A 19,235-nucleotide genomic window follows, 5' to 3' on the forward strand; every position below is an offset into this window, starting at 1 on the left:
ATTACAACTTTTATTTGATCTTCCATGTCATCGATATTTGCTGGAAGTGATGCAACATAAAATTTTCTTTAACATAGCCCCACAAGAAAAAGTCACACACAGTGAAATCCGGGTTCTGGCAGGCCAAGCACAGAGAGTGAGGTCTACTCTGTAGTACCTCTCCTATTTTACATATTTATTCAGATAAGCTCTGAACCCTGAGATGTCAATGGGGTGGTGCTCCATGTTGTTGAAAAATGAAGGAGTGAATAACAGCTGCTATCAACACGGTGGACCGTGATACAGTGGCGTAACATCATGCTGAGAGGCCCTGGTGCAAATTTTTTCTTTTGCTCTACCCCCGCACAAAGCACAAAAGTACTGCATTTGTGTGTAGCCATTCTTGCACAGTCTGCATCGTCCATGTTTGTCAGAATGGGAAAATAATCAAATCAGTTTAGAACAGGGGTGGGCATACTCTGTCCTCAAGGGCCGGAGTCCTGCAAGTTTTGGATGTTTCCCTTCTCCAACACAGCTGATATATGATGAGCTCATCAGCAAGCTCTGCATAAGCCTGATAACGATCCTGTTGATTGGAATCAGCTGCTTTGGAGCAGGGAAACATCCAAAACGGACCCAGTTTGCCCATTCCTGCACTAGGCTATACAAGGCATGGACAGGACGAATGACAGAGACTCAGAAATGCAAACGAATGATCTGACTGCAGGGAAGGAGGGAAGTAAATAGGAGCAAACTAAGGAGACAATAAGCACCCTGGACATGAGAGAGAGCGTTGGTAGGAAGACACAAGGGACAGGGATGACAAGAACAATGACAACAGGGAGACATGACAACTAAGACCTAACCAAAACCAATAAAACACAGATCATGACAAAACAACAAAACTAACCAAAACACTTCTTTCTTTTGTTTTTCCTGGTGTCTTTCCCAGTGGTCTCCTCATGTCAATAGGCCATGTGTAGGCTCTTGTCAAAACTCTAGCTTTTGTTCACATCTTGTTTCCTGATGTGAATTATCTGTTCTCTTTGGTGTGTGCTACCTATTTGAGCTTTGACCTGCTGGGATTTTTCTAGTACCGGTACTTTTTTCATAGGGTCCCAAAACCCACAATTTTGTTTTGTTTTGATTGCTATGATTTACTGTGGTGCATTACCCAGCGTTATAGTCCTCTATTAATTATATCCTTTGTCTCTCACTATAAAGAGCCTCTTCTCCATAGGGAAAATGTGTTATTATTTATATCATGCATTGCATATTTAATTATGAACGTTAACTTGAGTTCTCTCTCTAAAAAAACAACTTGCATTCAACTATTGCTTTAAAATTGTGAACGTACACACCATTTCTGAGGAAATGACATGCTCTAGTTGACCGAATTTACACTAGAACGAATGCTGCTAGTATGAATACATAATTCAACACTTGCACCCAAAAAAAGGTTTATTTTTTAAATAAAGATGTTAGCAAGCACAGCACACAATCACGCACACTTACTGGATGTATTTTAGTGAGACCTTCTGGCTTTGCTTGGTTGTCAAGGTGAGGATGTACATTTGCAGTGCTGCCAGTCTCAGCGCCGCGTCATACTTCAGTTCTGAGCCAAACCGCTCCAGCACCACATCATTGCAACTCTGCAAGAGGAGCAGGAAACAGAGTGTATTCACTCTTACAAGGAAAGGTCCACTCAAGCAATTGCCAGCTGTACTCCACGGGGAAGAAATGTATTAATTAACTCAATCACTGCCATTGACGGCTATAAACATCAAAAATTCATTTGAACTATTTCTATTAGTTTAACATTTTCTTCCACTTTTGTATGAAAACCTAGAAAACATTTTTATTATACATTTAGAATAGATATAAAATGTGGGATTAATTGTGAGTTAACTAGTGAAGTCATGCGATTAATTACAATTAAAATTTTAATTTAATCGCCTGACGAGATGATTATTACAAATGAGGCATCAGGTGATTTAAAATTGTAATCGTAATTAATCGCATGATTTTAATAGTTAACTCACAATTAATCACAAATTTTATATCTGTTGTAAATGTACAATAAAAAAAATTCTAGGTTTTCATACTCATGTTAACAAAAGTAGAAAAAAAATGTTAAACTAATAGAAATAGTTCAAATGATTTTTTGACATTTATAATCGTCAATGGCAGTGAATGAGTTAATGGCAGCAATTTCGTGGGGAAGCAGTATACGACCGTCACTCCATTCTAGTCAACGTCTTATTCACTAAAAGCCATTGCCCAACTAATTTTACCCGAGTTGCATTATCGGCCACACCTGGGTTCCTGTAAAGATGAATGAAGAAGAATGTTGGCGTAATCTCTCACCTGCACATAGAGGTATTCAAATGCCACAGCATCTCTCCGCAGCAGGTCCACTGGGTCGCGGGGCATGAAGCTGATTCGAAAGAAACACTTCATCTTATCACAACCGGGTTTGCGAGTCACCTAAAGAGTGAATGAGAAAACAGAATTTTACAGTTTCTTTTTTTATTTAAAAAATATCATTTAATTTACAAAAATAAATCACTGTAACTGCAAAAACACACAATATTTCTGTTATTTTACAAAAAAAATCCATTACAAATACATATATTGATTGTTAAAATACGTTCACAAATGTATACTAATTACACAAATATTTGTCTGTTATTTAATGGTATTGTATACACAAAGAGGTTTATACATTTTCTTTCATTGAAATATATTAACCTATTATTGTATCTATTGAAATACGTCAAAACAACAGGGATAGGACTAGATACGTTTTTAACTTCTTCCTACTCCCTTTTGAACATGTAAATTATTTTCTTCCTTCCTATTCTTGTTATTTTATTTTTTACTTCAACTTATATTTTAAACTTGTAATGTGTTTTAAGTTTTTCTATGTTTATATGTTCAGTAAACTAACCAAACCATTTCAACTTTAAAACGCTAAAAAAAATGAAGAAAAAAAACATTCATATTTACTGAGAAATTAACAGTAAAAATTTGTAATTTTATCATAATTTCTTTGTGAATTGACACTTTTTTAAAGTGAAAATAACTACTGTTATTGTTGCCTGTTTTCCATGTTTCTCTCCACCAACACACCTGATTCATGATCAGGATCATTACTAGGCTTCTACAAAGCTTGCTGATGAGCTGATGATTGGATTCAGCTGCGGTGGAGGAGGGAGAAGTGTTTTTACAAGAAAGTAATTTTCTGTTATTTTACAGTATTTTTCTGGCGCCCCAGCTTCCGGAAAATCACCTTTTTTTAAACAATTTTTTTAAATTTAATTTTATTTTTTTACAGTGTGGGAATAGGTGATGAAATAAGTTTTCCATGAAGGCAATTTTCAAGAATTTCTCAAATGTTATCAAATGTGGTCACTGAAGCTACTTGAAGTGAAAATGCTCTTCCACAACAAGCAATCCAACCACGTTTTTATGAACTTTTTGCTACACTTTGGCACAGTCATGCTTGACCAAAAAAGGTATTTCATGAAACTGATTCCATAAATTTGGAAACATAGACATTGTCGAAGTGCGTATCTTGATATTCATGTAGATAGTGTGGGTTTGATTCCTAGCCATTAGCCAATACCCAGCCACTGCTGGTTGCAAGCCCACATAAAAGCGGAATTCTCGGGCAGGACGGTGCAATGTGAGCTGTTGCCTCCGCTGCTGATAAATGGCACTTTAGTTGAAATGCTGCTTCGAATACTAAGCAACATCATCCTTAGTGCAAGAGAGGCTGAGAGAGAGATTAGGGGCAAACACTTGGCGAGTCAAGCAAGATATTTGACCTGAGCCAGCATCTCTTGTTCATGCAGCAAAAGCAGTCTGTTTCCACATCCTTCTGTCCTCTCCTCCAACATGAGGGAAAAATGTTCGATGCATTTGATGGATAGTTTCTCTTGCAGGGTCAGAATCACATCCTAGAGTAAACACACATACAGATATGTATTTTTGTTTGTGATGGTGCAACAAGCATGCTAGCATACATCAAGTCAATTAATGACTTACAGCAGCAGTCTCCAACATTTTTCTTGGCCATGGACCGCTTTCTCATAAAGACATATTTAGATGGATATTTTCTGGCTAAGATCGGCTTGTTTACCATGCATGTTGGTACAGTGCACGCTCACTTAAGTAGAGAATTTGGTCAGAGATGAGGAGGGGAGGGAGAAGTGAAGTGAGGCTACATTTAAATCTTGATAGCAGTTTGAAAACTGCAAACTCCCTCATGAACTAGGACTGCTGATGTTGTTTTCTTAAATACTATAAATAATATATATATATTTATATAAACGCATGTAAATAGTTTTTTAAATACTTTGTTTTTAATGGCTTTTAATTTTTAGCCTTTAGTTGAGCGTATAATAAAAAAATGTAAATGAATGTCAAATGGCATGTGCATACAAATGAGGTGCAAATAGCACATGAAATGTCATCCTGTTAAACAATGAAGAAATCCCATACGATCGATGCCATGTTTGCTGAACGTGAGCTCAATGCATGTGCACGTCAGCCCGTATTCAATAGAAAGTAGAGCACCAACAGCAAAGTACAGCTTTATTGGGTTCTTGGATTTAAAAAAAACAACCAAAAATTTGTTTTTTAAAAATGTTATATGATTTATCAATTTATTGATTCATAATTCCTTTATCAGCCCAATAATTAAGTGGTGGATAATCATCGTACATGTTACGACTGTATTGGTTTGGGTCATTGTGTTGTTATGATGTTGATATTGTCAGTTGCTATGTCGTCCCTTGTGATGATATTTGTAGTTGCTATGCAGTTGCTTTGTCCCTCATGATGATGATGGCAAGGAAAAACAGAATGTAATGAAAGTAAAAGGGGACATATCATGGGTAATTGACTTTTTAATTGCTCGTATACAAATATTTGGGTTTCTGGAGAGATGTTCTAAATTTGAATCAGAATCACGAACGTACATCTTCAACTCAACATTTAAGAGCACTAATTTATTTTCAGCAGTCTGTTGTCTTCATTTCATAATGTGCGTCTTATATGGAGCTTCCATTCATGTGTGGGTTTTGTTTTGTTTGTATATGTTGTAGTGCTGTCAAAGGGTAAAGCGTTAACTCATTGATTAATCACAAATTGTTTTCGAATTAATCATGTATTAACGCAGATTTATCGCACTATTAATTTTGACGGCAGATGATCCTTTAGCTTGACAGCGGATGGTTACGTTGAAGGTAGCACAGGTTATGTATGAGCAATAAACATAACTACATGCTTTAAAGTAAAGCATTTAATAAATTAAGTATGACATTCAGAATATTTGTTCACAAACTTCAAAGAGTACCGAACCTGTTGATTTCCACTGAAGTGTTTTGGACCAATCACAGAGCGACATTGTTGTTTTATTGTTATGATTTGCAGCTGTAACGAAACCAGGAAGCCAGCGCCGATTCCAGGGCAAACAAACAAACCTAACATGGACGAATGGATCCTGCAATGAATACTGTTCTTGCAGAATTACTCACGGTTTCCTTGTTGAATGTTGAACAGCGAGAGGCACTTCGTGCATTTTTAGCTGGTAAAGATATTTGAAAACTAGCATTTATCCGTCAATTTTCCGCCCAAGAGCATTGACAGTCACTTTGATGAAAAGGACCTGATATACATGCGCAAGGTCGACATGTTTAGATTGCCGATGAAGTGTCAGGAGTGCTTTTTTCACCTCGGCGACGCTGCTATGTGGAATTACCTCCTCTATTACGGGTGATTTCTTTCAAATCTGATCATACAAAGGCTTTACAAGTTTGTACAATACGGATTTATTACCCGTTTATGTGTGCCCAAAATGCCATCGAAGTTAGCAGTTTCACGCAAGTGTTGCAGTGTTATTTATGTACGTTAGCAACTTAGCCGCTAATTCGGCCGCGGCCGCCGTTATTTATGTCGTAGAAAGTTTTCTTTATGGTGTTGGTCAGTTATTAAATTCAACTATGCAATATCTATTAAACCGTAGCAGCACAAATGAACGAAACCAATTATTTCCCCCACATTTTGCATGTGGTATCAGTTAGAATCTGCTGATTTAGCCACCATGTACAAAGTGCAACATTGGCTACGCATTGGTTCCTCTTTTGGGAGCCTGAAGCATGCTGGATCCTTTTTTTGCCTCTTCTTGTTGTGGCAGCTGGTCCACAACAGCTGTCAATCATTGTTAAAGTGTGGCGTTTGCCGTTTACTCAAAGTGGCAGAGGCGTTTTCTATGCTGCCAAAATGGTTGCACTAACAGCCATTTTGGACACGTGACGTCAACGCCCGGATCTCTCTTGACCACACACGCACTCCATTGAAATGTTCTTTTTTTCACACATATGTAGTCACCACTCTGGGCCTTGACAAATTCAGTCAAGTCGGCATTTTTCTGTCCTCTGATTGGTTCATCTATGTGTATCGCTCCGATCTTAAAATGAGCACCAAATTCTGTTGTATGAATGGAAACGGGTGGACACACTGTACCTTTGCCATCCAATTGAAGAACATTTATTTATGCCTGGCATTATATGACATTGGTATAAATGTAAAAACAAAACAAAAAATGTAATCTGGGGTAACAGTCCATTCACTTTATGAATTGAGTATGACGGGACTGTCAGGAGTAACCATAGTGAGTCAGTTGCAGTATGTTACAATTAAAATGCATGTCATTTTTTTTCCTTTTCTTTTTTTGCAGTTGAGAGAAATTACACTCTAGAAACATCATATTTCATGAACATATGACTAAACACACCTTGATGGAGGTACTGCTGTCAAAGCGGAAAGACTTTGTCTGCCCATTCTCCAGGTAGACCTTCAGGACATTTGGCATGAACAAAAGAGAGTTGTCCTTCACTGGGTTCTGCAGAGTGACAATTTGATGACATGTCATTCTTGCATTCCTTTGCAGATGCATGAAGTTAGTTATTCAATTAAATCTGGCATTTGCTATATAGATCATACAATAAGTTTGTGTGTGTGTGTGTGTGTCATGACTCACTGGAACCTGGCCGTTAATGATGACCTCCTCGGCAAAGCGCACTTTGACCGGATTGGACTTGAGCATGGCTTTTTTAGCTGCACTGATGAATGCCGATTTAGGGGACTAGGGGCAACCGTCCAAGAAAAGAGTGAGTGGAAAAAGTGGAGATGAAGTGCAGACAGAGGGAGGGAAGGGGTGGTACAGAAAACATAAGGCTAAGTACAAATAAAAATATAAACAGTTTATGGTGCGCAGTTGATGATTGATGAAAATGAATGCATTCCAGAAATGTTGCAGTCTTAATAAAAAGGAGCTGATGCACTTACGGGATATGGTTGGACAACAGTCAATAGGATGGATTCTTTGCAGCTCCTGAAGTAGGAAAAAAAAGAAAATCCCAGCATGAACAGCAAAGAAAAGGATAAAAAAGGGAATGTTGAAATTTAAGCTGGGAATGGGCTGACATCATGCATGCATAAAACCAAACAGAATATTAAAAAAAAATTGTGAATACTGTACTGTATATTTGATATATGTTTCTTTGGCAAATGCACCGCCTGTCAATCTGAACTACTGTTAATTCTTAGAATGCATCCAATGTTCCTGCAGCCACCTGACAAGATCGATGACTCGTTCTCTTGGAGCCGAACTGACAGCTTCGTCATTGATCATGATGATCTCATCACCTGGCAAGAGCTTTCCCTCTGATGGGCCACCTACAACACACGGCACACACACATACACATGCAACATTGAGTCAGGTTGAGTTTTGCGTACAAAATAATGTCCTGTGCATAAATAAATGAGGTCCTTTCCAGGTGCGAAAATACGGTGCATTGTATATTTGACCTGGGACTGGGCCAGCAGCTCTAAATTACGACGGCGTATTAGGGTTACGTATAAATATATATTTTTTAGACAGGGGCAATATGCCGAGAAAAAAAAAACTCACAAATTTGCCACTTTATAAAGTGCCAAATTTGCAAGAAAAAAAACAAGTAAATTTGCCACTTTATATAGTGTCAAATTTGCCACTTTATAAAGTTGCAGATTTGCGAGAAAAAAAAGGTTGGAAACTTACGAGAAATACACGTAGCGTACTACCAAGATGTTTGTGACAATACTTTTTGGTCAGGTCTTCAAATAAGGAGATAGTAATTGCTTTAGCAGAGATTAACCATATAATGTTAAGCATTTGATCTTTGAAATGTTGGGTACGGCCAGCAACAAAGACGCCTCACTTTGCAAAGGTCCACACCCTGACAGTCAAGCATTTAAATTAATTTGTTAAAAGGCATATTTACTTGAACATTTATGTTTCCAGAATTATTACTTAAACATTCATACATTTTGGTATTTTTTTGTACAAGGGTTAGGGTTAGATGTGTCGAATCTGCTGCTCTCCGTCATTCACTTGCATTTACCTAAAGTATGCTAGCTTTTGATTGGTTAGTGTTAGTCAGCTGATAGGGGATCAGGAAGTGTTGTCGCTCTGGCTGCCGTGTATGATGAGTAAAGTTTAAATTTAAGAATGAATCTGTCTCCATCCTACCTTTTCATTTTATAAACAGCGTCCCATTAACCACTAAAGAATCATCACATGATTAGACTATAGTTGCACTACGTGTATTTATTTTTCTCTCGCAAATCTGCCAATTTACAAACTCAAAAATGTACAATGTTTTTTTTCTTGCAAATTTGAGATTTGGGCCCCTACCCTTTAAAAAATATATATATTTATACATAGCCCTAATATGCCGTCGTACTAAGTCGACCATTCATGAGTTCAGTTTTAGAATGTAGTGGTGATTTGAAAGGTTAATCACTGCTTTTGTGTGCTTGTTTATGACATTTGGCAGTAATTTGACATTTAAGCAACCAACAAAAATATCAATGAACACTTCCTGTAATGTGAGTAGGAAGAAAAGAAGTAGAAATGTATTTTTGCCACTGCAGTGGTTGACATTTGAGGTGATGGATCTTACAAACCTGGCGTGACTGAGCGAACCACCACCGGCTTCTCACTGCCTGCCACAAAGCCAAAACCCAGGACGGGGTCACGCGTCATCTCCACCAAGCGGGGCACAGGTGGGAGTGCATCCAGATGAACCTCCTCCAGGGAGCTGCTCTGGGACACTTGGCTTGGAAGATGACGGAAATGATAAACAGCACGAACAAAGTTCTACTGGATGTGGCAGCTTCAATCTGCCTCATTTGCCACCTTGATTGCTTTCACTTTTTTTCTCCTTTCTCACCACCCCCACCAACCTTATTTCATTATCACGTATATCTGCATTGTGTGTACAACGGTGAAATCGTAAACTAAATCTGCCTGTAATGATGCATGTTCCAATCTGGGATCTTCCCATTCTCATCAGGGTCTGAGAGGGTTTAATCCAACCAGAGGGCAGAACAGGTCACTCGGTTAAAGGAAGGCTGAATTCCAAAGGTCGAATAGTTAATGACATTTATTTACATGTCACAGTCTGCCATAGCCACGACATTTGAAGAAAAGCAGAATTAAGAGTTAAGTGATGCACCATACCACATATTTTGTTAGTAATATCTTGCCATCTCCTTTAAGCAAACTTTCGTGGTGATACCTTTCGCGTCGATGTTGCTAAAATTAGATCCTGTAGCGCTTTCAGTTTAAACAGTATGGTGTTGGTCATTCAATTAATATTTGACTACAAAATTCTCATCTATACCTTATCTATTTTCTAAACCGCTTGACCTTATTAGGGTTGAGCTGGAGCCCATCCTGGTGACTTTGGGCAAGAATCAGTATACATCCTGGAGTGGTTGCCAGTCAATTGCAGGGCACGTTTAAACAAACAACCCGCATGCAAAATCACGTTTGCAACTATGAACAATTTCAAACTTTAAGGCGACACGCGACTCAAATTCATTTTCCGTCATTGTATATTAGGCCATGTGCATGAAAATGAAAAGTGCAAATATCAATGATTCCCTGAAAAAAAAGTTTGAGATTAAATACCAAAATCATGAAATACCCTATACGATGCTATATTGGACATTTTCCTCCAGTCCACGTCATCACTGTGATGTGTTACATGCCTTAACTCAGCACTGTTCATTTTGGACTTCTTTCCTGGTCTATTGTGTATGGCGTCGTCAAGTATTGCCACAATTTAGATGGCACTCCTAACAAAGTCAGGTTTCATATTCATTCTTCGAGTTTCATGTTCTTCCTTCAAGACAGAAAATAAAATAATATCGGAAGCCTTGCCTCGTTCTTATGCATATCACTGGCATCGGCCCAAAACCTTGTACATCCAAAACTGTCACTTTTCAGGAGACCCCAAAAACGGGATGTTTGTTCATTAACATTGCATCATCAAAGAGAGACAGCTATTTTCAACACTTTTGATTGGTCAACAATTTGTAAAAAAATAAATAAAAAATGACACCCATACCGTGGACTGATCAAAAGTACAAATTTTGTTTTGTTTTGGTCGTTTTACCATGCACCAAATTACGGCCAAGTGTTACCTATTATACTTTAGCGACCTCTATCGGCCATATTCTATCAACCATGTTAAATAGTGAAAAAATAGGAATTTAACCCGGGTCATCAGGTCGGAAGACAAACTGAGCTAACAGGCCGGTAATCGTCTTAGTGTTATTTTTTACCGTTGACAAGTATGTCAATTCGCCGTCACGGACTAATGGTTGGGCTTTATTGTTCCGATACCGGTATCGGGAAAGGCCCCGATACGGCATTAACAGTCGTATCGGCATTGGCAAATACTAACAAGTAACATGCTGATACCATTATTTCTGACGCTAATATAGGACTTTGGATGCAGCATCTTGTGTCTTGCTTGTGCACGACATTCACTGATGTGTGACGTGTTCACTGCATGCCGAGCCAAGATATCCTATTGGCCCTTGAATGCTCTGAACCAATGGCAGGGCAGCTTTTTCATGTTGACAAAAAAAACAACCTAGGTATCGGTACAGTATCAGCATCGGCCGATATTGCAAAACTGGGTAATGGAATCGATATCGGGGGCCAAAAAACGGTATCGGAGCAACACTAGTTAGCATTAAGCTTTCAGTGAGGTTGTACAGTACACGTTACGTCTTTACATGGGACAATAATGGTTGAGATTAGGAAAAGACACAGTGAGGTTGTAGACTGTTAGAAAACATGTAGTCAACACTAAGAAAACATGTAGCCAAATAGCTCAATCAGATAAACACTTGTCTTCTGACCAGACGGACCGAGTTCATGTCTCACTTTTGTATTTGTCTGACCGATAGAGGTCGCTAAACTAAAATACGTAACACTTGGTTGTAATTTGGCACTTTTTTAAGAACGACCTATGTGGACCTATTTATTGGAGGACTTTCTCGAAATTTTTCAAATGGTGACTTATGAGATTTTGGCCCGACACCAGCAAAATGCATATTAAAGCTTCTGACATTGATTTAATCCAAAATATTACGAGTTTCGTACTAATATTTTCAGACTATGATAAATTTGATGAGAATCCATAACGGTTTTCGTATATCCATCCATTATCCACCGCTTATCCAAAGTCGGGTTGTGGTGCAGCAATCCTAGCAGGAAGCCCAGAATACCCTCTCCCCAGCCACTTTGTCCAGCTCTACTGGCAGGATCACAAGACATTCCCAGGCCAACTAAGAGACATAATCTCTCCAGCGTGTCCTGAGCCATACTCGGGGCCTCCTGCCGGTAGGACATGCCCGGAACGGAACACCTCGCCATGGAGGCGTACAGGAGGCATCTGAACCAGATGCCCGAGCCGCCTCACTGGTTCCTCTCAACGAACAGGAGCAGCGGCTCGACTCTTAGTCCCTCCCAAATGACTGAGCCTGGACACCCTGCGGAGGCAACTCATTTCAGCCGCTTGTGTCCGGGATCTTGTTCTTTCAGTCACGGCCCACATCTCATCACCAGGTGAGAGTAGGAACATAGATCGACCGGTAAACTAAGAGCTTTGCCTTTCGGCTCAGCTCCCTCTTCACCACAACGGACCGATACAGTCTGCAACACAGCAGACGCTACACCGATCTGCCTGTCGATCTTCCGTTCCATCCCACCCTCACTCGTGAACAAGTCCACAAGATACTTGAACTCTTCCACTTCGTATATATGTCGCCATAATGGACATCCAAACTGCTGTACAGTGCATAAGTTGGCTGTGTTCACCAGGCACTTCACAATAACTGTCATTTTTTTCCCCTAATGTCTTCTGAAACCTGAGATGGTTAGGATTGCCATCTAAATGATGGCAATACTTGACACCATATGGCATTTTTATACCACAACAGACAAAATGAACACTGCCATGTTGGAGAAGCAGAAGTGGAGAGCAAGTCTCACACCATGCGTGGTACAGTGGTGACTGGTGAGCATGTCTACCTATATTGAAAAGTTCGGAGTTTGAATCTCAGCTCAGACCCACCTTGCCCAATACCAACTGGGATAGGCTCCAGTGCACTCGCCACTCTAATGAGGACAAGCTGTACTGAAAATGCATGGATGGATGGAATCAGTCAACGTCTAGTCTCATTTTGGTTGTCATGGTATCAGAGTAATGAAATTCCGCGATATTTCCAGCCAAATATGAGCATAAGAAATTCAACTTATTTTCCCTGCAGCAACGGTCAGCAACACATGAGTATCTTTGCTCATTTTTGCACAAAATCCACTATTAACGCTTTTCCAGACTCCTGGCTGTTGAAACTAGCACAAACATTGTAGACCTACTTGATTCTGCTTATGGTAGAGGCGATAAAAGTCCCTTAATAGCTTACACACTGCAGATAATATGTGGATATTCTGGTTCGACATACTTGGTGAGGCAGTTCTGGCTCTCCCTGTTGCAGTTCATGCTGTCCCAGCTGTATGGAGGCCCTTGCAGTCCCCCCCAGGATCCGGGGGGCGGCCAGCCTGATGTCTTGTTTTTGTGACTGCAATACAAAGTCACGGAGATCAGGAACATTTCAAACACATCACAGACTTTTGCTTCTAAATGAAGAACTGTATTCTTAAGCTAATTAACTCATTCCCTCGCAGCCATTTTCACTAAAGCAACCCCCTTTGCTCCCTGCAGTTGTACTGGATTTTGACAGATTTTGCAAAGTCCACAGAATATGGTGTTCTATTGCTATAAAAACATGGAACCTACCAAAAGAAAGATTAGAGTCTCTTCTTTCATCAGGAAAAAAGTATATTTGTATCTGTTTCCGTTTCCCAGCAATTAGCATTAGAATATAGCTAAGTTTCATCATTATTCACAAACCTATTAAAAACACTGGGGAAAAGAGCTTGTTGCAACATGGCCCTGGTTGATCGCTTATACTCTGCTGCCACTTGCTGGCCGTTTTTTGTGATAACAACCATTGCTTTAAGCGACCTCTTGATGTCAGAAGCTGTATCAAAGCATTCTGTATTCTCTAGCATACCCCCCCCCCCCCCACACACACACACACACACACAATAAAAAAAAATACATAAATACATTTTTAGGAGTGAAGGACAAAATATTATTGGAAAAACCGCATTCATACGTTTTAGGGTTTGAAAAAGTTCCTAAGCATGTCGTTTTTAATGGTTTAATTAACACTGCTGTGCTAGCTGCTTGGTCAATGTTTCCAAGGAAAATCCTAGTTAAAGAAGGTTTGAGCAATTTAGCTAATGTCATTTTCGGAGTGTATGAGAGCAGGGTGGGCGAATGACAGGAGGGGGCACAAGGGAAGGTGTTCTTGAGTAATCTCAGCAGCAATCACCCGGGGTAAACTCAGGAAGAGAAACACAATTACCCGCGACAGCCACATACGAGCATGACTTCAAATAAGACAGTGAACATACAGTACATCACTATTGTGTTCCACAGTTCAAGCTACTAAAACACACACATTTCAAGACATACTAGATAAGTATGTCGTCGCCATACGAATCCAGGCGGCTAATTCCCACATTGCGTCGTCGATGGGATGGATGCATCTGTTAGTAATGTGACCACCTGCTGGAGGTTAAAAATACACTTGTCCAGAGGATGAAAGTGTGGAAAAAGTCTTTCAAGTGTCAGTCATCTCTGTAAACAACTAAAAAAGGCAGAACGCTGTTCATTCTTAAGTTGCAGCAACTGTGTTGACTTTGCATCCATGGTTTGCGTCATCCAAAACAGATCAAACCCCCAGAGTTGGAAGCTCAGAACAAACGGAGGCTACTGTGTTATCGGGTGCGAGAATCCGAGCGTTGATCAACATTCGTCTGTCATTGTGCCGCTGTGAGCAGCTGTGCTCTAAACTCAACCAAACTGCCATGGCCTCGCCTCCTTTATCCCATAATCCCCCTTTCATCAAAGGGAAAACAAATCCAAGCGTGTGTGTGTGTGTGAGTGTGTGCGTGAGTATGAGACAGAGGGAAAATGAGAGTCCGTGTATGCACGTGTACATTTGTGCATCTGTGAATGAGTGTCTATGTAGAGTAAGAGGATTTTCGGAATGCAATGCTGTGGATGGGACTGTAACAGTAACTCTGAGAACCTCAAAGCAGATCTCGAAAAATAAAAAAAGTCTCTTTAAGTTTACCTGAACATTATTGTTCAATATCTTCCGCTGTCAAAATGGAGGTTCAGTTGGAAGCTTATGAAAATTGTGTCTATTGCGTCATCAACATTAGGGAATCGAACATCACCAGTGATACAATTAAAATCTTCAACACCATATGGCTCTGAAAGGAGAGCATGAGCATCTGTCAATGAATGCGGGATGTGATAAACGAAAGAGTAGCAGAGAAAGAACTGAACGTGCAAACAAATGAAATGAGAGACAGCAAGAAAAGCAGCAGTTTGCTTTGCTGGTACGTCAACTATCTACTCCTAATTAGATTGCCGATTCTTGGTTGGCACGCTGAAATGACCTCAATGTGATTGATTGCTGATGTCTTTGCTTTCCAAGGATGCCATTAAAGATATCGATCGTATGTCTTCTAATTTAGCTGCTTTAAGAAGTGTAATAAAGTGATGAATTACAGTGGTTGCTGAGTGCAGTCAGCATGAGACACACTAGCCTCTTCTGTGCATGTTTACAAATGATTTCATAATTATTGATAAATCGAGCAGGCAACACAAACTATGCTTAATTAATATAAAACATCTCCATGAAATGAAATGCTTTAAGCAACGCAGCTCAAAATAATTTTTCCCCAGCTTATATCACACATTTATCTGGCTTCTTGTGCGAGGCAGAACTGTAGAACAAAAGTATCAGTGCGTAATATATACATTTTTAAAAACATTGTCATGCACCGCTATTTAGTTGCTTTGTCTTACAAAAAATGGAAGTCAGGAAGATACATAGACTAAAAGATATGCTTTATTCAAGTAAAAAAAAAAGAAGAGAGATTGTGACACAAGGTTCATTATAGATATTAAATATCCAATTGATCCCTGCTCTGTATTCAATATAAAATACCTCAAGGGCTTAAGCAGAGTCGACACTGGTCTATATCTTAAGGACAAGATGCAGAAATGTCTGCTGCTAATAAAATAAAGACACACAGAGATTGGTCTCCGATGTGTGCAATCAAGTCAGCTCTGTGTGACTGCCTACCAACAGCATCTCCAAATAGATGCCATTACTGCACCAATTGGTGTTTGGGAGATTTTTGGATGGTCTAATGAAACCAAGATTGAACCGTTATACTATTCATTGCCAAAACAACACCATACTTACAGTGCTTGACTTTTGCTTATTGACCTCAATTTTGTTGAATAATATAGTTATATGCGACCAATGTCCGCATTTGCTAAAACAAGTCGTAGTACTTCCTTCCGGCTTAGGTGGCTGGCAGAGCCCTGTGGCAGGAGACCTCAACAAAGAGAATTTTTTAGGGGTGTTCCAAAAAATTTATTCTAATAAGAATCGCAATTCTCATTTAGTACGATTCAGAATTGATTTTAAATGTCCCAAAATCGATTTTATTTAAATTATTTTATACTGTTTTCTCTTTGTTTGTGTGTGCCCTTATTGCGAGCGCTGTTCATGTTGTACCCGATTTGGCCACTTAGAGGCAGTGTGGTTCCACGCGGTCTGATACACTGTTAAGTTGTAGCCACATTAGAGAGTAGAAGGAAAAAGTCACGATCAAGTTATTCCAATAAAAGTTGTTTTTTTTGCAGCATGGAGCTGTTCTTTTGAGTGATAAAAGTGCCGCGAGTAGAGCACTAATTAGCATTAGCGAGTCATCCTGGAGTAGATCATTACGATTCCTTGAACATCTATAAAGTGAAGCAAAATCATTGTCAATCAAATCATTTTGAATCAAAAATCGATCTTAGTCGAAAATCAATTCTGAATCTCATCGCACACCCAAAAATCGGAATCGAATCGTGAGACATTCAAAGATTCCCTCCCCTAGAAATTTTCATCAGCTACACTGATGTCTTCAAGAGATACTAAAGATGATCTCATAAACGTTTTGGATAAATAAAGGTTACATAAAAACATAACAAAAAACACAAGCATTTAATTTTGTTTTCTTAAGCGCAGTGCTTTTCCCCAGTTATGAACATTTGACTTTACTGCCTACGACATAAAAAACTAAACAAATGCTTGACAGTGAGTGAAATATATTTTACAGGCATTTCTTGCTATTCACAGTGCAAGTATGCATTGTGCATCATTTCTGGTTCCATTTTAAAATACAGGAAACATTTACAGCTAAAAAGGTTCAAGTGTAAGAGACACGTCAAGAAATCGCCCATAAAGCATTTAAAAAAAAAGTACAAGTACAAATAATATAATTCAATGATTGCTTTGGTAGAAACGTGATAAAATGTCCTCATAAAAAAAGAGATACTTTCGTGAATTTCGCAAGCCATGACAGCTCATTTGTTGCCCTGTGTGTGTGGGACATAGCACAACCAACCAAGGAGTCACCTTCACTTTTCACTCGCAAGCTAGCTATGATGCTCTGTCAGTCACAAGTTGCTCGCTCTGTTTTTAATTGTATAATTGAAGCAGTCTCACAGTAGGCTACACAAAAGCCAAAGACATATAGTAGTGTTTAATGCATTAAACTCACGCAAAGCATGCCTCATAATTTGATTGATCTTGTAGACAAAGTCTGATTGTGTTATACTGACAGCTAAGCTCATATCAACAAGTAGTGACACAAATGAGGAGTGAGGTTTACCTTCAAGTATTATGGATTGTCCATATTTTGAGTCATTGAAATCACTGTGCGCTGCCGCGATGCATTCAGTGATGCTCCCTTCATTAGCAGCAAGCTATCAGGTAGTAAATAGACCAGTTCCTTTCGCCAAACGTCTTGATGTTAACCTCGATCGCTGTTATTCATATCAGGCAGCGTTACACCCGGTATCCGGTGAAATAATGCATCACAGCTGTCACTGGTCATTCATGATCAGCGAAGCTAGCGAGAGTAGCATCGTTAGCCGAATGCTAAAAGCTTGATGCTAACCTAACCACAATCGCTGTGATTCATATCAGAACGTGGAAAAGAAGGAAAGTGAGACATTATGGGGAGGTCGAGTGTGACCTACAGCAATCGAACATTTTATACCGCCAACAGAGTGACACAGCAAATTGTTTGCTGATCAAACAGGATGGGACAAAGTCAGAAAGGCTCGATGTCCTGTAGCTTTTTCGGTGTGTATTGTGTAATTTAAAAATAATTTGTTAATATGTATTGATTTGAGGAACCGTTCATTTTGGCCTGTATATTATATATATATATTTTTTTAATTATCCAAGATATTAGCCCATCCAGACCCACATTTCTTCTACTAGGCTAAATGTATTTATTTTTGCTGATTTTGACTCTTTTCCCATATAAGATTAGAACAACTTGATAATGCTTTTTTTTTTAACTTATATGCTTATATGCAACATTTTTAACATGAATATCATGTAAATCAACTTGCGATTGTGCACGTGCCCCTGCTCAAATGTCATTGGACCCCGCAGGCGCCAAATGATTGACATATCACGGCACCGGCGCACGTCTTACAATGCAGCCTGCCAGCATTTTAATCAGTCACACGTCTACTAATTGTTATGCCCTTCCTACACAGTAGGTGGCGCTATTTACAACAAAATGATGAAATCCACCTCACTAAGAGTCGGGAGAATCTCCCGAGTCCAATCAAGATGACGTTTTTGGCAATGTCATGTTGGTTTCCCCATGAGACGTGAGTGACTGTTTAAAATAACTGAGACGTGAAACTACTACTACTACGAAGCGGCATTCCAAATTAAAAGCATAGATTTCAAAATAAGATATTTAAACATCAGACAAAACAGCTTGAAGAATACTTAACACTTAGTGTGTGTGTGTGTATATATATATATATATATATATATATATATATATATATATATATATATATATATATATATATGCCCTAACGTTTTTAGTCTAGAATTGGGGGATTTAATAACAATAATAACATTATGTAACTGTAAATAAAGTAGTAGTACGAGGAACAATTTTTTTTTCATAGGGTGTCTGGGAAATGAAATAAGGAGACAAAATGTGACTTGTTCCTTAAATAAATTAAACTAAACAAGTGTATGCATTAAAATTTCATTCATGTTAAACACTAATGTTAATTATTTTATATAATTTGAATGTTTTTGTACATTGTAAATAAACAGCACATTATGTGCAAAAATCTCCTGCATGCTTAATATGTACTTAAATATATTTCAACATTTAGAGACTCCGATTGAAATTAATTTATTATGAAACGAATTATTTGGCATAATCTTTGGACACGCATACTAGCTATTCTTGGCCCCCCTGAGGCCCCCCCATTTATAAAAGTCTGGCTCCGCCAGTGAGGGTGGCGCCTCCTTGTTTTTGTTGTGCCTATGCAGCACTTTTTCTTTTGGCCTTCAATATATTTGACACCGTGGACGTGTACGATTATCGTGATGCGTGGTAGCGCCGAGAAGCTTTTGTTTCCTTTTAATAAAGTAAGCCTGTGGACTTCCAGTTCCTTTGTTGCTCTCCAGTTTTTGTGCTAAGCCACCAAGTGTTACAAGGTTACAAGCGTACTAATATATATATATGTTTTTCCCCCACATTTATATGGTCTCCCAGGCGCGCAAGCGTGCGAATATTATTTTATTTTTTTCAATCACTCACACAAACTTGCACACAGACAACAAACATGGTCTCCCAGGCGGGGAAGCGAAC

The 19,235-nt window shown here is 39.0% G+C and overlaps 1 protein-coding gene across 3 annotated transcripts in view; it reads right to left on the minus strand.

The window, feature by feature from the left end:
• LOC147178288 (FERM and PDZ domain-containing protein 4-like) overlaps positions 1–19,235 on the minus strand; it is a 59,550-nt gene that overhangs the window by 8,595 nt on the left and 31,720 nt on the right. For all 3 annotated transcript variants that reach the window (XM_086069523.1, XM_086069520.1, XM_086069521.1), the window contains exons 2-10: positions 12,857–12,973; positions 8,999–9,150; positions 7,623–7,725; positions 7,336–7,381; positions 7,028–7,132; positions 6,782–6,889; positions 3,810–3,941; positions 2,347–2,466; positions 1,495–1,631 (exon numbers count right to left, since the gene is read on the minus strand). In XM_086069523.1, coding sequence (XP_085925649.1) covers positions 1,495–1,631; positions 2,347–2,466; positions 3,810–3,941; positions 6,782–6,889; positions 7,028–7,132; positions 7,336–7,381; positions 7,623–7,725; positions 8,999–9,150; positions 12,857–12,973 — 1,020 coding nt within the window. The remainder of the gene's footprint in view (positions 1–1,494; positions 1,632–2,346; positions 2,467–3,809; positions 3,942–6,781; positions 6,890–7,027; positions 7,133–7,335; positions 7,382–7,622; positions 7,726–8,998; positions 9,151–12,856; positions 12,974–19,235) is intronic.

Source organism: Leptonotus elevatus, chromosome 2 (assembly GCF_054856555.1).
Source record: "Leptonotus elevatus isolate MCC_2025b chromosome 2, RoL_Lele_1.0, whole genome shotgun sequence".
NCBI classification, from domain to species: Eukaryota; Metazoa; Chordata; class Actinopteri; order Syngnathiformes; family Syngnathidae; genus Leptonotus; species Leptonotus elevatus.